The sequence below is a fragment of the Cyphellophora europaea genome (assembly GCF_000365145.1).
Source record: "Cyphellophora europaea CBS 101466 unplaced genomic scaffold supercont1.4, whole genome shotgun sequence".
Lineage (NCBI taxonomy): Eukaryota > Fungi > Ascomycota > Eurotiomycetes > Chaetothyriales > Cyphellophoraceae > Cyphellophora > Cyphellophora europaea.
Window position 1 is genome coordinate 593301 of NW_008481810.1, and position 25669 is coordinate 618969.

At 54.2% G+C, this 25669-nt stretch overlaps 11 protein-coding genes across 11 annotated transcripts; 5 read left to right on the forward strand and 6 right to left on the reverse strand.

Moving 5' to 3' along the window:
• Positions 1-117: 117 nt before the first annotated feature.
• HMPREF1541_04453 (uncharacterized protein) lies at positions 118-1830 on the forward strand (the record flags this gene model as incomplete). Its single annotated transcript, XM_008718798.1, has 1 exon — positions 118-1830. One exon carries the CDS (start codon positions 118-120, stop codon positions 1828-1830), a length of 1713 nt encoding a protein of 570 aa, XP_008717020.1.
• Positions 1831-1956: 126 nt separating this feature from the next.
• HMPREF1541_04454 (uncharacterized protein) lies at positions 1957-2873 on the reverse strand (the record flags this gene model as incomplete). Its single annotated transcript, XM_008718799.1, has 5 exons — positions 1957-2422; positions 2475-2496; positions 2553-2650; positions 2707-2802; positions 2857-2873. 5 exons carry the CDS (start codon positions 2871-2873, stop codon positions 1957-1959), a joined length of 699 nt encoding a protein of 232 aa, XP_008717021.1.
• Positions 2874-5925: 3052 nt separating this feature from the next.
• Positions 5926-6676, reverse strand: HMPREF1541_04455 (60S ribosomal protein L24-A; the record flags this gene model as incomplete). Its single annotated transcript, XM_008718800.1, has 3 exons — positions 5926-6216; positions 6352-6495; positions 6626-6676. 3 exons carry the CDS (start codon positions 6674-6676, stop codon positions 5926-5928), a joined length of 486 nt encoding a protein of 161 aa, XP_008717022.1.
• A 1299-nt stretch (positions 6677-7975) lies between these two features.
• Positions 7976-10590, reverse strand: HMPREF1541_04456 (uncharacterized protein; the record flags this gene model as incomplete). Its single annotated transcript, XM_008718801.1, has 3 exons — positions 7976-10262; positions 10314-10439; positions 10487-10590. 3 exons carry the CDS (start codon positions 10588-10590, stop codon positions 7976-7978), a joined length of 2517 nt encoding a protein of 838 aa, XP_008717023.1.
• A 663-nt stretch (positions 10591-11253) lies between these two features.
• HMPREF1541_04457 (ubiquitin-conjugating enzyme E2 N) lies at positions 11254-11847 on the reverse strand (the record flags this gene model as incomplete). Its single annotated transcript, XM_008718802.1, has 4 exons — positions 11254-11429; positions 11477-11611; positions 11658-11746; positions 11795-11847. 4 exons carry the CDS (start codon positions 11845-11847, stop codon positions 11254-11256), a joined length of 453 nt encoding a protein of 150 aa, XP_008717024.1.
• Positions 11848-12342: 495 nt separating this feature from the next.
• HMPREF1541_04458 (uncharacterized protein) lies at positions 12343-13015 on the forward strand (the record flags this gene model as incomplete). The annotated part of the gene is made up of 3 exons (XM_008718803.1): positions 12343-12392; positions 12455-12496; positions 12550-13015. 3 exons carry the CDS (start codon positions 12343-12345, stop codon positions 13013-13015), a joined length of 558 nt encoding a protein of 185 aa, XP_008717025.1.
• Positions 13016-14016: 1001 nt separating this feature from the next.
• HMPREF1541_04459 (uncharacterized protein) lies at positions 14017-15495 on the forward strand (the record flags this gene model as incomplete). Its single annotated transcript, XM_008718804.1, has 1 exon — positions 14017-15495. One exon carries the CDS (start codon positions 14017-14019, stop codon positions 15493-15495), a length of 1479 nt encoding a protein of 492 aa, XP_008717026.1.
• A 413-nt stretch (positions 15496-15908) lies between these two features.
• Positions 15909-16976, reverse strand: HMPREF1541_04460 (uncharacterized protein; the record flags this gene model as incomplete). The annotated part of the gene is made up of 1 exon (XM_008718805.1): positions 15909-16976. The coding sequence occupies one exon, from the start codon at positions 16974-16976 to the stop codon at positions 15909-15911; it is 1068 nt and encodes a 355-aa protein (XP_008717027.1).
• Positions 16977-17875: 899 nt separating this feature from the next.
• Positions 17876-21220, forward strand: HMPREF1541_04461 (uncharacterized protein; the record flags this gene model as incomplete). Its single annotated transcript, XM_008718806.1, has 2 exons — positions 17876-20970; positions 21124-21220. 2 exons carry the CDS (start codon positions 17876-17878, stop codon positions 21218-21220), a joined length of 3192 nt encoding a protein of 1063 aa, XP_008717028.1.
• Positions 21221-21975: 755 nt separating this feature from the next.
• Positions 21976-23109, reverse strand: HMPREF1541_04462 (uncharacterized protein; the record flags this gene model as incomplete). The annotated part of the gene is made up of 1 exon (XM_008718807.1): positions 21976-23109. The coding sequence occupies one exon, from the start codon at positions 23107-23109 to the stop codon at positions 21976-21978; it is 1134 nt and encodes a 377-aa protein (XP_008717029.1).
• Positions 23110-23846: 737 nt separating this feature from the next.
• HMPREF1541_04463 (uncharacterized protein) lies at positions 23847-25536 on the forward strand (the record flags this gene model as incomplete). The annotated part of the gene is made up of 5 exons (XM_008718808.1): positions 23847-24272; positions 24316-24347; positions 24396-24525; positions 24578-25009; positions 25057-25536. The coding sequence occupies 5 exons, from the start codon at positions 23847-23849 to the stop codon at positions 25534-25536; spliced, it is 1500 nt and encodes a 499-aa protein (XP_008717030.1).
• Positions 25537-25669: the final 133 nt, after the last annotated feature.

A 25669-nucleotide genomic window follows, 5' to 3' on the forward strand; every position in this document is an offset into this window, starting at 1 on the left:
AGTGCGGAATGACCGAGGGGTGCGTTCTTGCTCTGCGCGGACACTGGCTTCTCTGTACCTCTCCTTGGTGAAGGAAACAAAATAATGTACCAGCTCTCCTAAAGTCCCTCACGAGCCATGGCTACCACCCGTACAGCACCCTCCGCGTCGCTGCTCCGCAGCCTGCGAACGGCAGTCGAAAGTCCACGGCCTCACCCTCCAGCATGCTATAGAAACCTACCACGCCGTACTGCCGCGACTTTTACACACCCACGGCACAGCGACGCTATATCTGTGCTTCCTACTCTGGTTGACAAGTCTAGTCCCGAATTCAAGGAGAATGCCTCGCAAATGTCAAGCCTGCTGGAAAAATATGCCGCGTTACACGCAAAGATTGCACAGGGGGGACCTCAGAAGTCGCGGGACAAGCACATCCAGCGTGGGAAAATGCTAGCACGCGACCGCGTTACGGCCCTGACAGACCCGGGCACGCCTTTCATGGAGCTTTCGCCGCTCGCCGCCCATGAAGTATATGGCGAGGACGTACCCGCCGCGAGCATCATCACTGGGATCGGGACGGTGGAAGGCGTGACATGCATGATCGTAGCCAACGACGCAACAGTCAAGGGCGGCACGTACTACCCTTTGACGGGCAAAAAACATCTCAGGGCGCAAGAGATTGCGGAGCAGAATCGCCTGCCGTGCATCTATATGGTAGATTCCGGAGGTGTAAACCTCCCCTATCAGGCGAATATCTTCCCGGACAGGGACAACTTTGGCCGAATCTTCTACAACCAGGCCCGTATGAGCGGCATGGGGATTCCACAGATTGCGGTTGTCATGGGTTCGTGCACAGCTGGTGGCGCGTACGTACCGGCCATGTGTGATGAAAGTATCATTGTCGAGGGCCAGGGGACCATCTTCCTGGCAGGGCCACCGTTGGTGAAAGCGGCAACGGGTGAGGTGGTGTCTGCAGAGGATCTAGGAGGTGGAAAGCTGCATAGTTCCATCTCAGGGGTGACGGACTATTTGGCGGTAGACGATGCGCATGCCATCGTGCTGGCAAGGAGGTCAATTGCGAATCTCAATTACCCCAAGGAGCAGCCTGCGCCGTTCGAGGTGAAGGAACCCCTTCACGATCCGTCAGAGCTGGCTGGAATTGTGGGTACAAACCTCCGGAAGCAGATCCCCATGCGAGAGGTTATCGCTAGGATTGTGGACGGCAGCGAATTCTCGGAATTCAAGAAGGACTACGGCACAACCCTGCTGACCGGCTTCGCGAAGATCAAGGGATATCCGATTGGAATCCTCGCCAACGACGGCATCCTATTTTCCGAGTCATCGCTGAAAGGAGCCCATTTCATCGAACTGTGCTGCCAGCGGAACATACCGCTCGTCTTCCTGCAAAACATTAGTGGTTTCATGGTTGGTGCGGATGCCGAGAAGGGAGGTATCGCGAAGAACGGAGCCAAACTTGTCACCGCTGTTGCATGTGCGAATGTACCCAAGTTCACCGTAGTCGTCGGCTCCAGTGCTGGGGCTGGCAACTATGGTATGTGCGGCCGTGCATACTCACCGCGCTTCCTCTGGATGTGGCCAAACTCAAAGATTGGAGTCATGGGATCCGAGCAGTTAACAGCAGTCATGGAGACTGTTGGCAAAGCCGCCGACCCCGAGCTCCGAGCTCGTATCGACAATGAGAGCGACCCTACTTTCGCGTCAGCAAGGATATGGGATGACGGCGTCATTCCTCCTTCGGAAACTCGAAATATGCTTGGACTTGGACTCAAGGCTGCTCTCGGAGGAGACAGCGAGCCGGTCAAGACACAGTTCGGTGTATTCAGAATGTAGAACAAGGGAAACCGAGCCCGACCAGGGCTTTCTTTTCAGCATGGCGTGGACCAGCGAGTCTATAAATCAGGTGTCTATACGCCTCTAACGCTTGAACGCCTGGGTAATGCTCGAGTGCTGGAACCTCTACAGAATCACGCAGCGGTCTCTGTTGCGCTTTCTGCGGTATCGTTGATCATCACCGTGCCGTTGTGTTCTCGTTCGGGAGAGTGAGTCTGGATTTGCCCCAAAGCCAGCAGAGCCACCGCTCTCTTTCTGAATGATCTGGCGGCACAGGTTGACGAAGACTTCATCGACATTCGTGCGGCGACGAGCGGAAGTTTCGTAATACGGTTTCGAGCCCCAGCCTTGAGCTGCCTGGAAAGCCCTCGCTCGTGAGACGACGCGGTCTTCCTCCATATCACACTTATTGCCGACCAACACCAGAGGCACATCGTCATCGTCCTTGATGCGAATGATCTGCTCTCGGAGTTCGGAGAGTTCGTAGAAAGAGTTCATGTTACAAATAGAGAAAACCAGCAAAAAGCCTTGTCCCTGCTTCATGTATAACTCCCTCATGGCCGTGAACTGCTCCGTACCTGCGGTATCGAGACTGGAGTCTGTCAGTATTTGGTACTTTTGAAGGTGCGACCGTCGAAACTCACATCTCCAGCATTACCGATCGGCCTGCGCAAATTTGCGTCAGTTTTGAATTACAAAAGAGCAAAGCAGGATGTGCTCACCGTCCACGTTTATCTGCTTCCGGTACGAATCTTCGATCGTGGGATCATAGCTTTCGATCCACACATTTTGAACGAACTGAGCTGTGAGGCAGCTTTTGCTGTTCACAGTTGGTTAGCAAGAGCACATGGCAGCTCTCAGCGCGGCTTAGCTCACCCTACACCACCTGTCACCGCTGCCGTCAGTTCAAGCCACAATTCGACGTTGGGAAGCTGCTTACCGGCGCCCAGAACGACAATATTCAATTCCCTCCTGCACGATCAATCAGCATCGTTGAGCTGCTTCAGAGCCCGGGCCTGAAATCACCTTGGCTGCAAGCTCATGCTCCGGACACCCCTTCAGCACAAATAATGTTATCGCCCGCCCCCAAATCGGCCGTACAGCATGGCCTGCCGGTCGTCAAGTACTTCACGATGACGAAGCCGTTCTCAAATGTTGCTGTTGTGATTTGAAATTCTCTGATGGATCAATCGAGAAGAATGCGATATGTCGCAGTCGAAATAAAAGTTCTGGATTCAGCTGCGTGCCGCGGCCAACGGCATACGGACTGCTGGCGTATGGTTGGTACGTCTGGCGAACTTTTCTTTTGCACGAATTTGTACAGCAGCAATGACTTAGGCAGAGTCTTTGGCAGGATAGGGCAAGCGATTGGCATATGCGGGTATATCAATCCCGCTGAACTACATTGCGCACCACAAGCCAAGGACAACCCTTTATTAGCCCCCAAGCCCTAGGACCACTTATACCGAGAGATCAACGATATGCAACCGTCCCGCCATCCTGGAAGCTTTGGACTACACGAAGCATCGTCTTGCGCGGAAGCTGGTCGCCGGCTGTCAACATCCTTGTCACAGGGCCCCTTCTGCTTCAGTACCCATCTTCGGCCCAGTCGATCGCCGCTAGAACACTGGTGTTACGGAGGAGTTGTGCATTCTCCAAGCACACTGGCCCAGTTGAAGATAAGGTGCGTGTGATGTAATGCTCGGGCTGCCCAAATCCAAATGGATTTGTTGCACACATGGCCTGGGGCTTTCCCATCGACCCCGTTTGGAACTCTGGCCCTCAGCAGCGTTTCACTCATCTGTGGAAGTGGCTTTCCACTCAATCGGCACAAGAGACCCTAAAAGCTAACAATGTTACAGCCCGCCACCCTTTCCTCCACACTAGGACATTTTAGAAGGATAGACGCTTGCCGTGGGCAACAGGAGCACGAGTAGCAAGCAGGAGAAGCAAGCACACGAGTGTCAAGAGACCCAGCTGTTGGAAAAAAATCTCCAACCCATGACGCAGAGGCTTGCTGGGGGACTCCATCTGCAGGTACAGCTTACGCTACGGGCCCCACGAGCCTCGCTAAGCCTACACTGACGTCCGAAACTTGCCCCAAAAGTCCATTCGCCGAACGTGGCCGGCACACACACCATACGCAGATACGAAGGTGTTGTTCTCCTCATCTTGGCTTGGACCTTCTCGAAGGATCGTCGATGAAGTTTGTCAGGAGCATGGGGGTCCGATACCACCCTCCGAACCTGCAACGACCATCCTGCGGGCCGGGTTATGTTCCCCGGCGTGTCATCAGAGGACCGGCTGCCAGAGAATCGGAAACAGCACCTCGGTCCCCTCAGGCGAGGCCAGAATCTCGCCAGCGAAGGAGCAATGCCAGTCCCATTGCTGCCAGAGGGCTCAAAGTCCCCTTTAGCCGCAAACCCCTGACCGGTGACGATGCCCCGGACCCTGACCTGATGCACTTCGCTAAAGACGGAATGCGGAAGCAGCCTGAATACACGTACGTGCCGCGGTGACTTGTGACGTCCGCCTCGCCGCATAACATGCCAGAAGTGAGCTCGTTTGATACTCTCCGACTTCAGCCTAATTCTTCGGTTCGGTGAGGATGAAGGCCTTTCATTCCCTGCGCCTCATTCTATGCATCTCCTCTCGGGCACCAACGGGCTGTGCAAAGACGGTTGAAGCCGGATATAATCCGTAGAGGGACACGATGAAGCCTGCCTTGGCTCGCTCACACCTTGCTTTACCCGCGTGCTCAATGAGCTTTGTCTCCAGTCAGCTTCTCCAGGAAGAGGGGCGGCAGACTTGCGTCCCACGTTGTAGACTACCGGCACTTGCTCACATCAACGACCGCCAGAACTCCTTTGTGTATACTGCCACTGGAACACCTGCCGGCAAGGCGTTTTACCGCTCCCATCTTGCTCCACTTCTCTCAAAAACCCGGGCCTCGGATTCTTAAGGCGTATCGAACAGGAGCGAGAAGTCCCTTGAGGAGGTTAGTAAACAAGGTAGGCCGTGAGAGACCTAAAGGTAGACGACCTGCTGGTGGTTCATACATATACAAGGTCAGTGGCAATGCAGTAGTGATGGCCCAAAATCAGAGCAAATCGTGAATGTTCCATTTCTGCTCTCCATTCGGGAAGCGATGCACACGACAGACCTCTTTGTTGAGGCGGGCACACCATGCCAATGGTCACTTCTGCACGGCGGAAATCGAGGACTGCCGATATATCCCCCTCAGATTTGCATAACAGCGCGGTCCTTAGAACAAACTATTGTTACTAGAGACCATACAATGTGAAAGACATTTGTTGGTCATGGTCATGATCGATGAATGCGGCCATGGTCAGCTGCCCCCTGCAGCTTGTGGCTACCATCTGTGCAGGACGTAGTATATGTCAACTTGATGCGGCCTCGTTCTAGGATATGCTTCGCAGTTGGCAGCCCGACCTGTAAATTACGGGCCTCCGCGCGGTGGTAGCACATAATGTGTAAATGTATCGCCCAATGTCTCAGGGCTGCCGCTTGGGTGTGGGTAAGGGGGTTGAAGTCTGATACGTCGCGAAAGCGGATTCGGGGTCAGGAGCTGCCGCGCGTACAGGAAGTCCAGGTCTTATGGAATGGCAATGGCGCTTCGGATATGTGAGACTTGGGTCAAGAATGTATGGTATAATAAGAACTCCGGGACCTCGTAAGGCAGGGTCGAGGGGGGATAGGTAGGTATGCTTCCTGTTCCGTGAGCTCGTGGCAACAGGTATGGCACAATATAAATCATGCCATCACTCATAAAGCATGATCAACGTAGGTAGGTAAATCAACGCAGATAGGTGGGCGTCAATTTTTCAATTCTTTCATTTCGCTGGACCACATGTCTGGATCTGAGCCTGTCATCATCTCAAGATGCCAGCTGCAGTTGCAAGCGGCTTGATAGCAGAAACTTCTCGCATATCGTAGGCGTGAGGCATGGATAAGGGCACTCGTCCGCTTCTCATCGCGAACCAGCCTCTAGTACCGCGCATTGCCCATGCCACGTCATGTTCAACCACTCTTTCCCACGCACACAACAACATGGCCGACCATCATGGACTGCATTTATCGGGTCCTCGCCTGCACCTTGGGAGCGGCGCCCTTCTGCTGCTGCTTGCTGGAGATGCCACCCCGCGACTGGCCCTTGGCGGCGCTGGCGGCCGTCTTCGCCTTCTCGGCCTTCTTCTGCGACTCGGCGGCGGCCTTCTTGTCCTTGCCCTCCTTGATGGCGGCCTGGCGGGCGGCGGCGCGGGCTTCGGGACGCTGGGTGCGGCGCTCCTTGATCACGTCCAGGGACGCACCTACGATGGCGCGCTGGTGCTTGACTGTGCGGCGGCTGCGCTTCTTGGCGACTTCCTGTTTTTTGGAGTGGTCAGTCATCGATCATTTTAGCCTTATAATGGGAAAAGCATCTAAGTCATGGCTGTAGATCGGCAAGCCAGATGTGATGTATTTCGATGCTCGTGTTGTGGACGGGGGGAGAATCTTTACCTCAGAGATACCCTTCTTGTGCATGCGTCGGAAAAGGGTGGTCCAAGCTATTCTGCGAGGGTTCTTGCGCTGGAGGAAGAGGGACTCGGTCTTGCCATTCTGGAAGCGGAAGACCTTGCTGTCACCGCGGACAAAGAGCTTGCCCTGTATTAACACAACTTGTCAGCCCATGTTCATCTCTTAGTCTTGTCGTCTTTTGACTGCATCGCGGCAGTAGTCGGATTATGTCGTTTCGTTTGAGGGAAATGCGTGCGAGGATTTGCGATCGACTGACCTTGCCCGGGTAGATCTTGGTGGCGCTGAAGGTATCGTCGTAGGTACGCATGTTGACGGCTTCTTGCAATCAACTGTACCTGTGTGTGAGAGGGGACGATGTCAAGAGTGGTTTCGGGGATCAGTGAGGTGCCGCAGGCGAGGCACTCGTTGCGCGACTTGCTACGCCAAGCAATGTGCGTTATTCGTGGCTTGGCATTTCTCACTCTTGGCGTGTTTGTCTGAGGTGGAGCCGGACAGGGACTACAAATTTCTGCCGTCGCCCGCAACTTTTCTTCTCTTCTTCATGCGACTGTGAGTTGACCCAACGCACCCCCAACGGTGCCATCACGAGGATTCTTGATACTAATCATGCGACAGTTACTTCATAGAATCATTTCTATAGTAAACGTCCTCTTCTGAGCTCTTCTCACGAGCCACAGAATCCTCACCCTGGTGGATGATTCATGGTCCTTGGTACCCTAGAGTGAAAATGTTTTACTCTCGACGCGCACGGTGTTGCTGGCAACAGCGACCTGTGCAAGAGAGTGGTGATGATCTTTGACCTGAATCGAGGTCTGGCTTCGTGCCGCTTGGTGAGGGAGGTATCAATGGACTGAATCTGACAGGTCACTTTTCATGAATCTCTGCTACTCGCTGGCGGGTTTTGGGAAGAGTTTTCCGAGTTTCGTTTTGTACTACTTTCTTCAGTGCAAGATTGCCTCTATACAAAGCAAACACTTTCTGCCATAATGCTGACTGATGGTGCTGAAAGCTGCCAACTTGCTGTTGCATGTAGATAGGTAGCTAAGCCAGAGCTTTGAAAGCGAGCAGCGCCTATGAGCCGAAATGAGGTACCACAACCTGAGCCACAAATGGCGTATAAGCCGCGATGTCAACGAGCCGAAGGTGCTGAAGGCTGGCAGATTGCTTTTGCATTGCATCGAGTGGGTGGGCGAGAATCCGGAGAAGACAAGCGCCTGTGAATCGAAATGGCTCCCCAGGATGTGAGCCACAACTGGTTCGCAAGATCACATGCCAACAGAACCCCAGTTATGCTGAACCAAAGCTACAAGTCAAGTACGAATGAATCCACCTTCAAGCACTCAGGACTCGCAAGTAAGAGTAAGAAGATAGCATAATTTCAGAACTTTTCTTTCTCATTTCCCGCCGCGCGAGGCGGCCAAGGCGGCCAGGCGACCAAGGCAAAAAGCCAAAAACAACTATTGAATCCTCGATATTCAATCGAGGAAATTTGTCTCCCCCAACGCCCACGCTCGAGAATTGTTTTAACCCATTTGTGAAAAAAAAAGAGAAACCCATTTTCAAAACTTCACCGGCTACCGCCACCTTGCGAGGCAACCCGGGACGACTAGTGCTCCGCGTGGAAGTCACAAGCCGCCCATGGGTCCGCCTTGCAGGCGCGGCAGCAAAGCAACAGACATACCTCGTCGCTGCACTGGCCGCAGCACTCGGAACACACCATCTTCTCGCACCCGCTGCACCTCAAAAAGGTTGGCAGCTCCCGCCCAAAAGGGCCGGACGACTCGATCTCCTCCTTGATGTTGGCGGCACGGTGGCCGGCCTCTCCTCGGTGGTTGACTACCCCCATGCTCGCCGCCTTCCACGCGCAGCACGCGCGGCCACAACGGGCACAGCAACGCTCTGCACACTGGGTGCACCACAGATTGCGGTGCATCCAGCTGCGGGAGGTGCCGGGATGGCGGGGAAACATGGAGGTGTCTGGGCGAGGGAGGGTATTAGTGACCGTCCGCAGGCGCTTCTCCTGGTCTTCCCTATACTCGACTCGGTCGAACTCGGGGGTCTCCTCGGTTGGGGAGCGGAGGGCACCGGCGACGCTGCGTAGACCCAGCGAAACGAAGCGCCTACCGCCAGGCGTGGAGTTGCCTGAGGCAGTGCGCGGGCGCGAGAATAGACCGGCAGAAGAGCGACGATTGCTGGTGGGAGTTGTTGGAGGTGGCCCTTCTCTAGCCGCCTCGGCCAGGGAGAGAATCTCCTCGTCTGGGTTGTTGGCTTTGACGATGTTCAAGAGATTGTTCTTGGGCTCGGGCTTTGCATCTTGGGTCGCCTTTGAGGTCCGCTGCGAGCTGCGAAGCTGGGCGGGAGTCCACGGAACAGCGAGCATAGGTGCCGGGCTGGCCGAACCGAAGGGATCAGTGCGGAACATCGGATGATCGTTGATGTTGGGAGGGGGGCGCTTCTGCAACAGCGGGAATGGACGTGTGATAACGACATTGCTGTTCTGTCCTTCTGTCTGTGTCTGGGAGGTTTGCAGGTTGCGAGCAGGGGCGTTGGCTCCAAAGTCGATGACTCCGATTGCTGGATGTGGTGAGTCCCTGGAAGCTTGAGGTGTAGCTGTGGTTGTGGCTGAAGGATCGGTGGTGCGCTGAGCGGCGACGTTGCTCTCGGTCACAGGCGTAGGTGAGGCAACAGGAGTTCGCTGAGTCGACTCATCGGTTGTTTCCGTGCACGTAGCTGGTGCGGTGGGAGAACGCTGAGGCAAATCATTGCTTACAGTTGTAGTCGTAGCTGGAGACGGAGAGTGTTGAGGCAGATCGTCGCTTGCAAGTGTGGCAGTAGCGAGAGGAGGGTTCTGAGGCAGATCGTCGCTTGCACTTGTGGCCGTAGCTGGGAGAGGAATGTGTTGAGGCAAATCATCGCTTGTACCTATACCCGTTGCTGAAGGAGGAATAGGTTGAACCGAGTTGTCGCTTGCATTTGTGCCTACGGTGTATCGCGGAGGAAGAACCTGAGTTTCGACCCCGATGACGTTTGTGTTGGTCTCGGCGGATGGGCTGGCAAGAGAGTGTGTAGTAGAATCGGGGTTGATGTCGGCTGCCTGTGACAGACTAGTCAAAAGCTGAGCTGAGTCTCCGGACTGCGGATTTGGTAGACTGGCATTGCTGGCGTTGGTGCAAACCTCGCCGTGAAGACTGGCGGTGTCAGGTCTCAAGCTGTCCGAATCGACGGCAGCCTGGTTGACAGCTCCTCGACTGGTGGCGGATGAAGGTAGAGTAGCATTGCTCGAATTCCAGTGAGCGTGACCATATTCGGGTCTTCCAGTTCTGAAAACTTCAAAGTCGAGGACCCTAGGTGGGGTGTTGTTGTTCGAAGGACTCGGTCGCTCAACTTGCTCGTTCGAGTTGCTGGACGTACCCATTGCAAGAATTTGTTGCGGAGGGAAGGGCTCAAAGGTGCTGCCAGAAATCGAAAGGTGTCTGTCATCACCTTGAGTCTCTTGGTTGTTCTGGTTGTTTGAGTGAGAAGACATGTTGTCGTCGGAGATCGGAGGCTGGACGGGGTTCTGAGGAGGTGCACCTAGTAGGCCCTTATCATCAACAGTCTCGCCAGATGGTAAGGCAGGAGGCACTCTAAGATGTCTGATCTTGTTCTTGACTCTGCCAAAAAGTGATTGTGCGGGTGCCTGAATGTCCACATCGTCGTTGCGGGAAGTGAACTTGTTGAAGGCCTGCCGGATCAACTTCGGCAAAAATGGCGAGGCTGACCGCTTTAAGGAGTTGCCTTGTTCTGCACGTACCTCATTGTCTTGAGCACCAGTGACTTGGGCAGGCGTCTGAACTTGCAAACCATCTCCAGCACTGGTTTGATTGCTGGTTTCATAAACCGTCCAATATCTCCTGTCTCTAAGTCAGTACTCCTCATCTCAGGCATGGTGGACTGCAACTTACTCCGGACTTGTCACCCGAGGAAGCGCCGTTAGCCCTTCAGTGCAATCGCTATCAGCCGACCGGGCGCCAGGCTGGCTCTCGCCCTCGTCGTGTGAAGCCTGATCGTTGTCACCAGTGTCATCTTGCCTGTCTCCAAGTCAGCACTACTCGTGACTTAATGGACCGCAACTTACTCTGGAGTTTCAACCCGAGGAAGCGCCGTTAGCCCTGCATGGTAGTAGTCATCAGCCGACAAAGTGCCAGCTGGGGTCCCGTTGCCGCCCTGCAAAGAGGGCATATTGCTGCTGGAACGCAGGAAATGAGTGGCAGATAAGCCTAGTAACGAAGACGCTGCTCAGAGGTAGGACGAGAATGGACGGAGGGTCGAGTTCAAAAGATGAAGACATGCTGTGAGAAGACATACTGCAGCCTTGAAAACCAGTCAAAGGTTCGTTTTAGATTAGTCCTAGCCGTATATGGCTGAGCCGTATAGGGATCCGGAGAGAGACATACGGGGAGAACCCCAACGCAAATAAATCCCCTGGTGAACATCAAAGCACAGCAGAAGCCACACAACGGCAAGAAGGCCATGAGTTGAGAAGAGGAGGTAGTTGTATGAAAAGTACCAGGTGACAGACGATGAGAAGGTGGAAGAGTAGGGCCTTGGGAGGCGCAAAGGTAGATTGATGTAAGTGAAGCGGATTGCATGGCTCACCTGCACTGCAGAAAGCTTCACTTCCGCATCTTCACATGAATGTCCAAACAGCGGCTCTATTCATCTCTCATTCCTTCATTGCTCATAGTCGCTGACCGAACTGGCTTTGCCTAATGCCAAATGGCTGTGGTGCAGTTGATACCGAAGAGATGCTCCAGTCTAATCGAAACGAGTCCAGTCCGTTTCCCATTGAAATGAACATTCGCCCATGGTTCGCCAGACGTCTCCAAATCTAAAGACCGGCCGTCAGGCCATAGCGTGAGTCCTGGTCCACTCCCGAGCAGTCTGAATAGCGGCCGGCTCGTCCTCCTTCCATCGCTGAGCAACGTCATTGGCTAGTGGGTCGTCCGGATTTGGTGCGCCTAGCAGTGCTTGTATGGAAAGAAGAATGGTTCTAATTTGGAGTGCCGGAGACCAGTTACCTGCGAAGTTTTAGACTTGATTACCGTAGCAAGGATTCAACGCTTACTTTTCAAGACATCTAAGCAGATGCGACCGAGCTTGTCGATATTGGGGTGGTAGATCTTGGTGAGAAATCGAATCTTAGGCGGGGTCATTGGATAATCATCCGGAAGGAAGAGCTCGAGTTTGAAGATTCCACCTGCTACCATTAACATGGAGGCCCGAAGAGGTTGTGCCGGGCTACTGACCTTCATATGGCGACTGAGAAGGACCATGTATGCTGACGTCGAAGTATCGTAGATTGTCCTCATGGGGCACAGCGCTGATGCCAGGGACCCTGTTCGACTGTCAGAAACGCTTCCGACATCTCGCCAGTTGCACCCACGGCTCGGCCATCAATCTCTCCGTCTCTTTGATGATTCTCTTGGGTAGCGCCATGACGGCGGCAGTGGTCGTGTGCGGTAGATGTGTTCAGGTAGAGGATTGGCGTGCGCCCAGAGTGAGGGGCACGAGGACGGGATGCGATGTCGAATCTGCTGGCTCAGACGATCACTGACAAGAGAACGCAGTAAAGGAGCTCGAACGTATCTCTTGAGCGGATAAGAAGCGGTTTGTCCAAGGGTGGGTTGAAGTTATGCTCAGGGAAAGTGAAGGGAATGGGTCGATCAGGTGGAAAGCGCAGGCAGGGACTACCTGCGAGGCTGAAGTTCAAGTTGTTCTGAGGCAAACACTTAATGGAGTCTTCACTTTTGCCGACCACCAATCACGTAAAGAGACTCTCGGAGAACGCCTCGAACGCCTCGGCGGCGGTATCGGAAGTACCCAGTCTCACAACAAGTACCACCGGCGCAAGACCAGACAAGTGCTACGTGCCAACTCAAACTTGAGATAACAGTTGAGACTCCATCGGACGACCGAGTATCCAAAATCATCATGACGACTCTGAAGGCCGGGGACAAGTTCCCAGCAGACGTTACTTTTAGGTGAACCCCTCCCCCACCTCGTTTGCTAACAACATCGGGCACGCCGCTGACAAGGTTGCCAGCTACATACCGTGGACACCGGAAAGTTCAGAATTGACCTCGTGGTAAGTATGCATTCCAAAGCAATTCCACCATATTGTCAAACAAGTATTCCCAGTTGCGAGGTTCAACACGTAAATGCTCCTCAAAGACTGAAGAAATTGACAGCTGTCAGTGGCATTCCCGTAACCTACAATGCGTCCAAGGAATGGGCGGATAAGAAGGTGGTCCTTTTCGCCGTCCCAGGAGCGTTCACCCCCGGTTGCAGCGTTCGTCACCTTCCCGGATACATCGAGAAGCTAGACGAGATCAAGGGCAAAGCCGTCGACATTGTTGCTGTTATCGCTTTCAACGATGCGTTTGTCATGTCTGCTTGGGGCAAGGCCAATGGTATCAAAAACGACGATATCCTCTTCATGAGCGATTCAGAGACGAAATTCAGTAAGAGCATTGGCTGGAACCTGGGGGAGAGAACTGCCAGATATGCCATGATCGTCGATAAGGGAACCGTTGTCTATGCTGAGAAGGAACCAGCAAGAGACGTTACGGTCAGCGGCGCAGCAGCAGTTCTGGCTAAGCTGTGATGCCAGTCTTGGGACCATGCTACAATGCGTTGTGCGTCACTAGAGATAGTTCGAGCGCTGTAAAGAGAGACCCAACAGGACTAGACGATCTTTTGAATATATGTCGATAAAGAGACGAGTAAGCAGACCTCACGAAGAGACCAATGCCGCCAAGTAACAGGATTTGCTACACAGAGGTGATGTATACGAACACATAGACATCGAGGTAAGAACCTGTGGAGAAGCTCTCATGCAGCAGGCTATCATCATCCGGGGAAGCGTGATCCAAGCCGTGCAGCTCGGTTGTTGATACAGCTTGAGCCACGCCGCGGGGCACGCTTTGACAGATAAAGCAAGCGCAACCCACAGCCCGCAAGTGGCCGCTGCAGCCCTCGAACGCCCCTGTTAGAATACTTGACATCGACTTCCCTTCCCAAGAATCCTCTTATGTTGCATTGCTAGGAGCCTAGAATTGGTTAGAAGAGCGCCGGAGCGTTGATCGACTGGTCTCGCCTCGCCTAAAGGACGACGTAATTTTGCTCGTGTCGATGCCCCTCCTCCACACGGCTCCTCCTTACCACCTACCCACCTTGCTGCTTCTGTTACGGCCATAGGTTGCAGCAGTTTCTGCCCCTCACTTGGGCGACTGCTCGCCTCACATGCAACAAGTAAAAACCTCAGACGACACGCCTCCTTCTCCATGGCCAATTGATCCTGCTTGGATTCCCTTTACCTCTTCCTACCGCAATCGAAACAAGCTGTCCACGAAGCCTCGAACTCCGCTAATTTACCTTATCTCAGCTCTCGTTGTGTTCCTAGTCATCTTTGCGCAGCTATTCGTTTCACGAGACCACACCTCCGCTCCTCTGCCCACACCTGTACAAAGGTCTGGTTCGTACAGTCGGTTCGGTGACAGCGTCTATAGACAAGAGGCGTACTTTGATCAATTAGAACCCGGCACTCAGTGCAAGCCCAAGAACATCTTCTCAGACACCTTGCCTACCTCTCTCGCACCAACAAACATGGCGCTCGCGGACGAAGTCAAGCGAGTTGCCGCACTCTTCGAGTATCCTGCGGAAGAGGTCAATAAGGGCGTCAAAGAATATCTCAGGCAAATGGACGAGGGTCTGGCGAAGCAGGGCACCATGCTCAGTCAGATACCCACGTACGTCACAAACGTACCAAATGGAACTGAGAAGGGCACTTACCTCGCCGTGGACCTGGGAGGCACCAACTTCCGAGTGTGCTCCGTTGTCCTACATGGCAATCATACGTTCTCTCTCCAGCAATCCAAAGTCGCCGTTCCTCGAGCTCTGATGGAGGCCCAACATGCCACTGAGCTGTTTCACTTCCTGGCACAGCAAATTGAAGCCTTCCTCAAAGAGCACCACAATGACCACTTCGAGAAGCATAAGCAAGCCGGTCTTGGAGAGCAGGAGTTCTTTGATCTAGGCTTCACCTTCAGTTTTCCTGTGAACCAGGTCGGCATCAATAAAGGCTATCTCATGCGATGGACTAAAGGATTTGACATTGACGAGGCTGTTGGCAAGGATGTCTGTGGCTTGCTGCAGAAGGAAGTTGATGCACTGAAGCTACCAGTACGAGTAGCGGCGTTGGTCAATGACACAGTTGGTACCCTCATGGCTCGTTCTTATACGTCTCCTGGTAAGACCAAGACGCTTATTGGTGCTATCTTCGGCACTGGTACCAATGGAGCCTATGTGGAGAAGCTGGACAAGGTCACGAAGATGAAGAATATCGAGGCTGAAGCGGGAAAGGCTGACTATGACCGCTCAACCGGGTTAATGGTTGTCAACTCGGAATGGGGAAGCTTCGACAATGAGCTTCGAATTCTTCCTAATACTCCCTATGACGTGGACCTGGACAAGGAGTCTGTCAACCCCGGCATTCAGATGTTTGAGAAACGCGTGTCGGGCATGTTTTTGGGCGAAATCCTGCGTCGAGCACTATTGGCTCTGTACAAACATTCGGACGACAAGGTGGCGCTGTTCAAAGATTCGAGCTCCGCTGACAATGACACCAAGAGCACAACTACTGTCGCTAACAACAGCCCCCTCTACAAGCAATGGGGTATCGACACTTCCTTCCTATCCATAGTCGAAGAAGACAGCTCGGACCAACTTCGGATAACCAAGCAGACGCTAGAGAGAGAGCTTGGAGTTTCAGCACCTTCAACGGAAGACTGCGTTGCTGTCAAGGCTCTCGTACACGCCATCGGCAGACGTGCGGCTAGACTCAGCGCAGTTGCACTAGCCGGCGTCGTGATTGGCACAAACAAGCTCAAGGAAGATGAGCTCGTCGACATCGGCGTTGATGGTAGTCTGGTTGAGTACTACCCAGGCTTTGAAGATTATATCCGCGAAGCCTTCCGAGAGATCGAAGGCATTGGCGAAGATGAGAAGCGCATCCGCATCGGCCTGGCAAAGGATGGCAGTGGCCTAGGTGCGGCTCTGATTGCCCTCGTGGCAGCCAAGGCCTAGCAGGCAAAAATCTGGAAAAGAGCGCTTCGACATAGACAACAGCAGCATTCGTCCATGGACGGCGCTGAGGACTGGATCGAGACGAACGGCCTGAGACGGTGGATCGAGTCCTGCGACGACTGGGAGGAACAGCCTACGCCTACCACGAGGCTCGTTATCCCAGACAACAAACGGGAGTTTCACTTCGGGCAGAAGTGGTACACTCGGATCCCGCCAAGTGTCAAGCGAGTCGTATCTCAGCACTCGTACCGTCAGGCTTCTGGCAAAACCCCCCGATATCAGCAGCATACCGTAGCAAGCTTAATGAAGCAGCGGCAGTCATCACTGTAGCCTGAAAACGGTGGCATGAATATACGAATAGCATAGTGGCATTAACATGGCATTGAGTCAGTCACTCACCGACTATCGAGATCTTACAGCACCCACTGCTCATTGTCCTCATCGTGCTGCACTCTCCTCCACACATTTGTCCTGCCTTCTCCCCTCCCCTTTCCCTTGTCGTTTTGCTCGCCGTCCTTCGCCTTCCAGATCGGTCTGATCAGCCCTCCACCTTTCAACAGAGGATTGTTGCTGAAAGCTCCCGTGCCACTAGTGAGCGCCTGCCCTTCCATCTCAGCCTCGCCATGCTCATCCGTATCTTCATCCGCCTCATCCGCAACCGCCGCCGCACTTGGCACTTTCTCGCGCTGATACGTCCGCACCAGCTTTCCCTTCTTGTTGAAGCCCAGACTCACCACCTGCCGCGTCTTCTCGTACTCGGGTCTGCTGCTCTCCTCCAACTCCCGCAGATACCGCTGCTGCTGCTTCAGAGCGGCAGCGCGCTGCACGGGCGTCATCCACTGCGTCTGGCCGGGGGTCAGCATGCTGAAGTCGGCGGCCTCGTCGTGGATCTTGGTGCGGCGCGTGTTCTGCGACTGGTAGGCGAGCAGCTTGTCGCGATGGGCCTTGGCGGCGGTGAGGGCGGCGAGGTTTTCGGAACTGGAGGAGGGGGAGACGCCGACGGAGGTGGAGGGCGTGCCGGTGCGGGAGGATGCAACGCTTAGATTGTGGGCGATCTGGCGCTCCGTGCCTCGCTCTTGCTTGAGGGAGGCGATCATGGATTGAGTCTCGGCTGGGCTGAGGATTGGCGTGGCGCAGAAGGAGCAGGGCTGGAGGCCTTCTAGGGCGCAGATGATCTTGCCGCAGGAGAGACAGTTAGGTGCTGTAGTGAAGAGAGGGTGAATGCTGGCATTGCAGGTGCATTTGCGAGGGGCGCTGGGGTTGGAGAGCGAGGGATTCGTGCTGAGTTCAAGGGCCGTGATGGCCGACGTGAGGTCGGAGATGGATGAAGTTGTGGTAGTGTTTGTCCCACCGCGGGACGGGGATCCGGAGGAGGGTCCGTGGTGCTTCTTGTGGGATTGCTTGGAGCGGACATTGGGGAGGTATTCTGAGATAAGGTTGCCTTGCGCAGAGGGTGGAGGGCGGTTCGTTGCACCCACCATCTTTGGCGGGTTGCGCGGAGATCCCTGGCTTGATGCGGTCGGTTGAGGTTCGTGTGCAGTGACCACGACCAGATTGATAATGCTTCAGCAGCACAACTCGTGGGCTACAAATTCTGGTTTGGTTATGGTGGCGCGGGGATGAATGACTCATCGACACATGGGAGTTGTCAGCAAAGAGATTCGGTCGATATCGACTCTGGCTTCTGTCCAGAACACCTGGCTGCCGGAAATTGATGGAGTACGGGTTACAACAGAGATCTGACCAAGAACGTACGAATGCTCAAATCAGTGCTTTTGGTGGGGGCGTCTGGTCGCGTGGCTCGTATAGGTCGTATCGATAACCCAGCCCCCTCGGCCCCCTCAAACCTGAAACCGTAGCGTCGCTTAGCGTTGGTGTACCTTGCAGAAGCAGGGTCACGTGATGCTCAGGGCAGCCGCTTCAACAACTCCCAGGGTCACCATGGTATGACTTGTGAATCAGAGCTGGCGCGGAGGGAGCAAGACCGTTTTTTGAAAGAACCTCTCCCATCTCACATCCCGCGATCTTCTCCTCTACGACCCGAGCAACTCAACCCCGGCCTCTTTTCACAGGCTGCCGCCTAGAGACGCGCTGTTGCCCAACCATCCCTTGCTCTCCCATCCTCGCTTCAGCTGAGAAACACCAAGGCCCACTGTTCAACGACACCACCATTCAGCTGCGCCGAAGAACGTTTTTCGACGGATGATTCTTTATTAGAGGTCGACAAATCGAACGTCATCGGCCATGTCTTTGTTGCAGGCCTGTTAGGCCGAATGGTGCGGTCAAAGCAGCTGTTTACCCAGTCAACTCCGCGTGTAGTCCCTTTGCTGGACATAGGTTCCTCAACATGATGGAAACAGAAGCACCTGTGGTGCCAAACATGATACAACCCGACGACGTTCGCATGCCACGATCGACTCGCTTTGATGTGAGCTCGCCCCGCGCTTCGAGCGAGAACAACCGGCCAAATATCAATCCTCCCGATCTGAGATCACTGACCCAAGATTCGCCTCCACGGAAGCGCGAAACTAAGGGTACATCACCCATGTTCGCCGCGAACACTTTGACCGCCGAGCAAACAACTGAGCTGTTCCAGAAAAGACTGGCCGAGGCCCAGCAGCATAATGAGCAAGTCCTAGATAAGGAGGGTGTGACCGACGTCCTTAGACCAAAAGTCACACTCGACCTCGGCAGTTCCTCTATTGCACGTCTGCCCGAAGCGGTCATCGACCTGATTAAAGATGAAGTGGACCGCCTAGCGTTGTCTTACAATCAAATATGGCATATTCCCTTGCGAGTACACGAATGTACACATCTACGATACCTCAACATCAGGAATAATGTGTTTCGAGAGATTCCCCGCGGTGTGTACAAATTGCCATATCTGGAGATTCTCGACATTAGCAGGAATAAAGTCAAGAAGATATCGCGAGAGATCCGCTCGTTGAGTTCGCTAAGAGTGCTCTCAATCACCGACAACAAAATCGATGAGCTTCCAACAGAACTATGCGAGATGAATATGCTCGAACTCCTTCGCATCAGGGGCAACCCTCTGAAAGAGAAACTGAAAAAGGTCATCGAGGCAAAGGAGGCTGAAGTATCGTTCCTGGAAATGAATGAACAAGAGCGAGAGAAGACAATCACTGCTGAAATCAAGAGGCATCTTAGGGCATCCCACCCGGTCATTGCGCCCATTGATGTCGAGGCTGCGCAGCAGTTCGAAGAACCTCCAATGGAGACCCCCAGGCCTGCGAAGCGAATACCTAGCAGTCGCTTCCCTGTTATCCCATCGACTGGTAACTCAGACGGCTCCTCGCCGCCGAACATGATCAATCCGCCTCCCATTCCAACCCGTTCGCATTTTCGTATGACTTCTGGACAAGGCATGGCAATCAAGCGGCCTGGAATCGCACCACTGATCTCCAGCGATCGGATAAGAAGCAGCTCTGATGCTATAGTTCAGAATCCGCGAGCTAAGCGCATGGGCATGCTCCGGAACAAGGCGGAGCTGGATTCGATAGAGGAGTCTAGAGCAAACAGAAACAGCCACTTACGAGGATTCAGTCATGCGTCGGCACTGAAGCGTGGAGGAGCACTGGCTTCTCCAAGTACAAGCGCTGGTACATCAAGTCCCAACAGCCCACGAAATCGTCGCGAGCAATACGTTCGGCGCCTGTCGAGCTTGCCTGAGCACAAGGTCGAGAGTGAGTGGCAAAACCCGGTCGTACAAGGCGGTAAGGGCATACTGTACGCCCTGTACCAGGTACACCCTCAGATTTCTGGTCTCCTTGCAGCCGTCCGAGGCCGCGATGGGAAGCGTTCGAGTCTGGAGGTGATCTTCTTCTATGCGTCAACCCATGTCGATCGTCTGAACGAATCACTGGAGCTTGCCGACGCGATGGATCCAGACGATGCTGTGGAATACGAACAGGTTGAAGAACGTATCAAAGAGGATTGTGCTCATTGCATCACCGCTTATTCTCAGGTTGCCTCACGGTTACAGGATAGCATGAAGCGGATAATCGCAGGCAGTGATCCCAGATACGTACGCACTCTAATGCTGCTGCTATATGGGAGCGTTATGGAATTGAGAAACGCGATCAGTGGCTTCGGTTTTGATGTCAGGGTAACGACTTTCAGCCACAAACGCCAACGTTCCAGCGGGTCAAAGCATCCGATCCAGACCATTCCCGAGGAATTCGTGGCCGTCAATCGGTCAGCAACCCCAACGCGAGAAGGCATCGTGCATCAACGACCCGGACTGAGGTTGAGGAGTGATACCACCATTCAGCACCCGCCCCCTGAGAACTTGAGCACACCACAACCCACTCCAGTAAATCAGTCGATGCATCTGACTGGCACGACGATGAATGGCAACACATACCACAGCACTACCACAAGTTCGACGAATGGCACAACTGTGGCTGGTAGCTCTTATGGGTCGCGGTCGCGGTCGAATTCACGTAACACGAGCAATCCTTCCTCGATGGCATCGTCGATCGCAAGCACTCCGCGGTCGAACGATGGCTTCCATTTGCCTCGATCAACGTCTTACTTCGCTCGCATTAACCCCTCCACAGGCCTGACGGAAAGCCAAGAAGAGGCTTTGTTCGGGCAAATCTTTATGTCACTGACACGAGCCTACGAAGCTGCATTGCAAGCAGTACCGACCGCGAGGGAGCATTTTAGTCGCTGCCTCGACGCTTCCAGAGAGGGTCGTCAGACAAGAGCCATCCAAGAACTCTGGACAGCCCTTGTTTACCGATGCAAGCAGTGCTACGATGTCAGCGAGGCTCTCCAAATGCGGCTGACCAGTATGCGGATCAAAGATGAAGGTGGCCGGAACGACCCTTCATTCTGGCTTCTGTGCAAGACCTTTCTGCAAAGTTTCGTCGAACTCGTCACCGAGATGAAAGAACTGCGGAATCTACGTTTATTGCCACAAGAGCTAATACTGATACTCCGGCCCGTCCAGAAGACTAGTCGCGAAGCAGGTCGATTGATCGAGCAGAGTCCATGGCGAGCTCTAACTGATGGGGTAACCACCATGCCAGCGCCAACGCCCTACACCTCAGGCTCTGGAATTCCGCCACCCGTCAGGTCCGACAGCTTCGATACTCCTCATCTCGGGCCTCCTGTGCGGAGCGACAGTTACAGCTACATGAATGGCGGAGGAAACGGTAATGGCTATCCCGTTAGAGAGAACTTGAGCTTGTCTACGGCGCCCCAGCATCCACAGTTGCTCCGCATGCATACATCGCCATCGGCCATATCATCCGCCCCAGCTGTACAGCCTCTGTCGGCGCTGCCACCAGACCTATCCGCTGTTCCAGGTTTTGACCGCATGCACGGGCCTTCACCCCTGACGTCCCCGCTACCTGCCACCCCTCTCTCTGCAGCACTGGGCCCGGCGGCACAGGCGACTATTCCGACATCAGCGCCTCCGACTGCCGTACCTACATCGGCGAATCCCATGTCTGCAGCCATGGCAATGGGACCAGGATGGACGCTCAAGCCTAATCAGAGGGACGATAGGGGAGAAATGCCACCAACACCGGCAACAGCAAGTTTGATCAGTACTGGATTCGGTGGAACGGAGAAAAGTACCGCAAATGGCTATGGAGGAAGCAATCTTTTTCGAGGGGATGTGTTCCAACGAGCAGATGCCTTATTGAGTAGCACGGGCAGTGGTGGCACGGGCATGAACTGGAGTATCCGTCGATGATCAACGTAAGCCCAGCCATGGAAGGGTAAAAAAAGTTCAGAGAAACGAACAAAGGGAAAACGGTTGCATTTAATGAACAAAAAGGAAGGCCTCACGACGAGAGACGACAGCTTACGGCCTCGCTAATGAGTTTGTTTTTTTGGGTACCGCGTACTCACAACGGGATATCAAAAGTCGGGCAGGGTAACGAACGCGTGCGTGCATGCGGAATACAACACAATCGGACTAGCTGGAGATAGGAGCGCGCAATTTATCCCTGGCATTTAATGTGTGGCATTGAATGCTGCATACTACAGCAGCCGAGCCAGAGGCTCAAGCTCCGTGGTTTGCGGGCTGTACCGCACGGCACCGGAAAAGCTGCAATGCAATGTCTAGAAAAGGAGCAGCAGAAGGAGGAGATGGGAGTTGGGAGATGGGAGATGTGTGGGAAAGCAAGACAAAGATGCGCGCCCGCAAGCCGGGCAGATAGTGGAAGGAGAGGGAGAGGGAGGAGATACTTTTATCTGGTACATTAGTGTATTATGATGTACGACATGCAGGCAAACCTACCTAATCCCTTCACGCTTCTATCATCGTTGCTTCTCCTGTTCAATACCACGGGGTGGGGGTTTCTTTGCTCGTGATGCAATGTGCTGACGAGGAAGAGGAAGAGGAAGAGGAAGATGGAAAGTGACCGTGGAAAGGAGAATGATCTCAACGCTGATCTTTGTATGGTTCCGCTCTCGTGCGAATGTCGAGGAGAATTCGAGCACAGCTCATGTAGCCCGCCAGCCCCGCTGTGCATCAGCGGCTTCGTCCCTTCGACTTCTCGCCACGGCATCGTGCAGCTTCTGTGTGCGGGCCCACGCCTCTCCGTCCTCATCCATGCGCTCCGCGAGCCAACTGCCCATCGCTGTCGCCGTTGCCACGTCTTCTCCATCCTGTCCTGGCACCACCTCCGTCACGCCCACCTGCTCCTCGGCATAGCCTGTCTCCCGTCCCCAGAAACAAGCCCGGCGCAGTAGGATGCTCAGCTCCTCTGTTTGCCGGTGCAGCAGCCAGCCGACACCGTCCTGTACGTCCGTGGGCGGGGTAGTAAAGATCTGGAAACGCGGGAGGGTGATGGACTCTGGGTTACCAACGGGCGGCCAGCGGCGGAGGACTTTGCGGCGGCGAACGGGGCGGCGGTCGTGGTCGTGCGGTGATAGGGGAGGAGTAATGGTTGGTGGTACGAATGGCGGAAGATCGTCGTCGTAGGGGCCGTATGTAGACATGTCGTGATTCGCGGCCTCGTGGGTGGGAGTTGTGGGAGGCGTGATAAGATGAGCAGCGGACTCTTCAGTAGCTATGCCGGTAAGAGTATCGTCGGAGAGACCGTCAAGCAGACCCAGGGCTTCGGCGTGCGTTGATGGCGTATCACGGCCAGGTGCCCGCAAGAAGAGGACAGGTGATGCGAAGGGGTCGAAATACGCGGAGGGCGTAGGGAAGAGCTCTGTCCTTGAGGCGATCAGAGATTGTGCTGCTGCGGCTATGGAGTCTGGATCCCCGCCTGGTTTCTTGCCCTTGCCTGCAGGGTTGGGGGTCCCGTACTCGTCGAGCGAGACCCAATCTACTACAGCATTGTGCACAGCGACTGCGGAGATGACATTAGGTTCGCTGAGTGCTAGCCCCGTGGCGAGAGCGCCGCCGATGTGTGAGCCAGCGAGATAGATATTGGGATCTTGTGCATCACTGTCCGACGTTCGAAAGAGGGCCGGGAGGATGGTGGAGATAATGTAGTTGAACGAGACGGCGACGTCATGTATCGGCTGGGGAAAACGATGGACAGGCTTCGAGCTCGAGATGTCAAATGAAGGAGGAGAGAGACGATAATTGATTGCGAGCTGCGTGACGTGCTGGTCTAGAGGCATGGGCCACGCCAGCGGAGGGCTCCATCGTGGGGAAGTCAGAGCCGGGCCTGGAGGGAGATGGATGAGCACCGACGGCTTCCGTTTGGGTTCCGGCCGCGTCGAATGGACTACACTGCAGGTGAATCAGTGGTCAGATCGGAACGGTGATGCTCCATGATCATACTCGACATGTACATCACCACTACCCCCAACGGGTACCTGCCAGGTCTGAGAACGAGGCGACAGACGTGTTGACGAGGCGCTTCTGCCGACGCTACAGTCCGGCCAAATATTACGGATTGGCGCGCCCAAACAGCGAGTTAGGGATAGGAACATCACATGCTTGTATAGTTGTTGCAGAACGCTAAGATTCGCCGTGCTACAGACGCGTGATTAATGGTGGTGGTGCACGAGGCTGCGGATCTCAGCCTTGTGGACGTCTCTTCGACGTTAGGGAGAGCTAAAGGCGTTCACCTATCTTTTACGATCGACTAATCCTACTGCGACGGGGCCGGAGCAGAAACATGAGTATTTTACTGCATCTCGACATTGTCGAAGGCTCCATGTGATATGTGATGTAGGAAGAGCGGTATAATGTCCCTGTCTGTCTCATGCGAGGCTGAAGCTCGCCTCAGTACGCTAGCACCGATATCTTGCAGCCGGTCTTGTGCATGACGCCGAGCGATCGGTAGGTCTCTTGCTCCGCCAGTATGTTCTTGTGATCCCGACTCGCGCATGTCAAGATGTTCTCTTCGAGGATGGCTCATGATTCACTGCGAGAGGACCTCAAGATCAATTGGAATTTTGAGTATACCACAAGGAAGCCTGACGACAGATACAAAGCCGAAGATAGAAAGCTAGCCAACCCGCCGACAAGTTCAGACAACCTTATAAAAGCCCTGTCGGAGGCAGACGCCTCTGGACTTCGACCAAACTACTACTCGTTCAGCGTCCTGACCAAATTCCTGGGCAGTGCCCACATTGATACTTTACTCAGGCCGCCAGGGAATGCGGCTTCGAGAGCCAAGCTCGCATTCATTGATGACCGGCGCGATAGCGATTCAGTGGGTGGTGCTATCCGCAATGTGCGCTCTACAGATCATCAAGCCATCCCGCAGCCAGGAACATTGCCATGGATGGCTGCCGTGGACGCATGTGGGCTCTACAACCGGCTGAGGCTACCGGTGAGTATCTTCCATAGCTCGGCACGCCGCTAAAACCACATAGAGAGCAGGCAGCAATGCGGAACGGCGTATCATGTGGGTGGGGAAATGCTGTTTTGAGCACCTAGGCATTGACATGAACAGATACGTCCAGAATCTTGGCGCGTTATATGCTGCTGTTCTACTCTCAATGGCACCGAACCGCTTTGCTTTGGATATTCGAGATTGCCTTCAGCGATACCTGACCCATCGTGCCCTTTTCAGAATATCTCCCGTCAGCGAGCCCGGGCTCCCAAGTGATTCATTGAGCGCTGATGGATGTACAGCAATCTTTTGGCTTCGTGCTCGAGTTTCATCTGCCATACCTCGCTTTGCGACCCGCGGGCAATCGAAAGGATGACCGGGACCGCAGGCGACGGCACAAGCTTCCCACTCGTGACGAAGCCAGGATGCGGGGAGCCGCTCAAAGATGGGAATACCACGAGGCTCAGATCTCCTTACTTTTGGTCGGTCCCGACGAATGGTTCTGGACAGCTTACTGCTTAGTTGACACCTTCTTCGGGAGCGAGAAGTCTGTTGTGGATTATCTCGGGTCAGATCCGCCGCTCGATCCATCAGGCGGCGGTACGATTTTCGTGAACGAGCCGATCTGGAGTCCGCGAGAGTACTTCCTTAAGATTCTCTCAGCGAGGTTGGAGCAAGTCAGTCAAGAATGGTCTGATTTGGGAGCTGCAATAGATGCTCAACTGGTGGATTATGTGACCGCTCATCGCGCCCCGCAATAATCCAGGGCTAACAACGATAGGAAGAAGCGTACAACTCGAATCTGGAAGCCGGAAAGTTCATTGATGATCCTAAGAACAGCAGTGTGAAGCTGTTCATGCATGTGGTATCAGTGCTTCGCCATTTTCGCGAGGTACTCGGCCACACCTTGTACGCGTGGGACGCGTTTCTGGCTTCGGATTCCCATTGCTTGATCCATAGTGACGAAACGACAGATCAGAAATGGCGTGTATCTTTGAGCGCCTGCAAAGCCGCGGTCTTCGAGATGCAGTTTCTCGACCGGGTGCTGAGTCGGAAAATTGAGCTGTTCAACGGAATGAAAGACGACGTATGTGACACAAGCCTCGGTCCAGCTTTCAAAATCACGCCGCTGAACCTAGCCAAGCTCATAAATGCGTCGGTGCTCGAGGAAAATCGAGTAGCATCCGGGCAAGGGAGGGATGTATCAATCTTGACGCAAACCACAGTGGTAAGGATGCAACCATTTTGGTATACTGGCTGAATCTGGTACAGTTCTATCTTCCGTTCAACCTCGCGACGGTTCGTCCGGCGGACTGTTTGATGGCTTGTGAGACTGATGATTGTAGGCAGCCTTCTCCATATCCATGGTTCAGGACAGTACGCCTTGGCGGTGG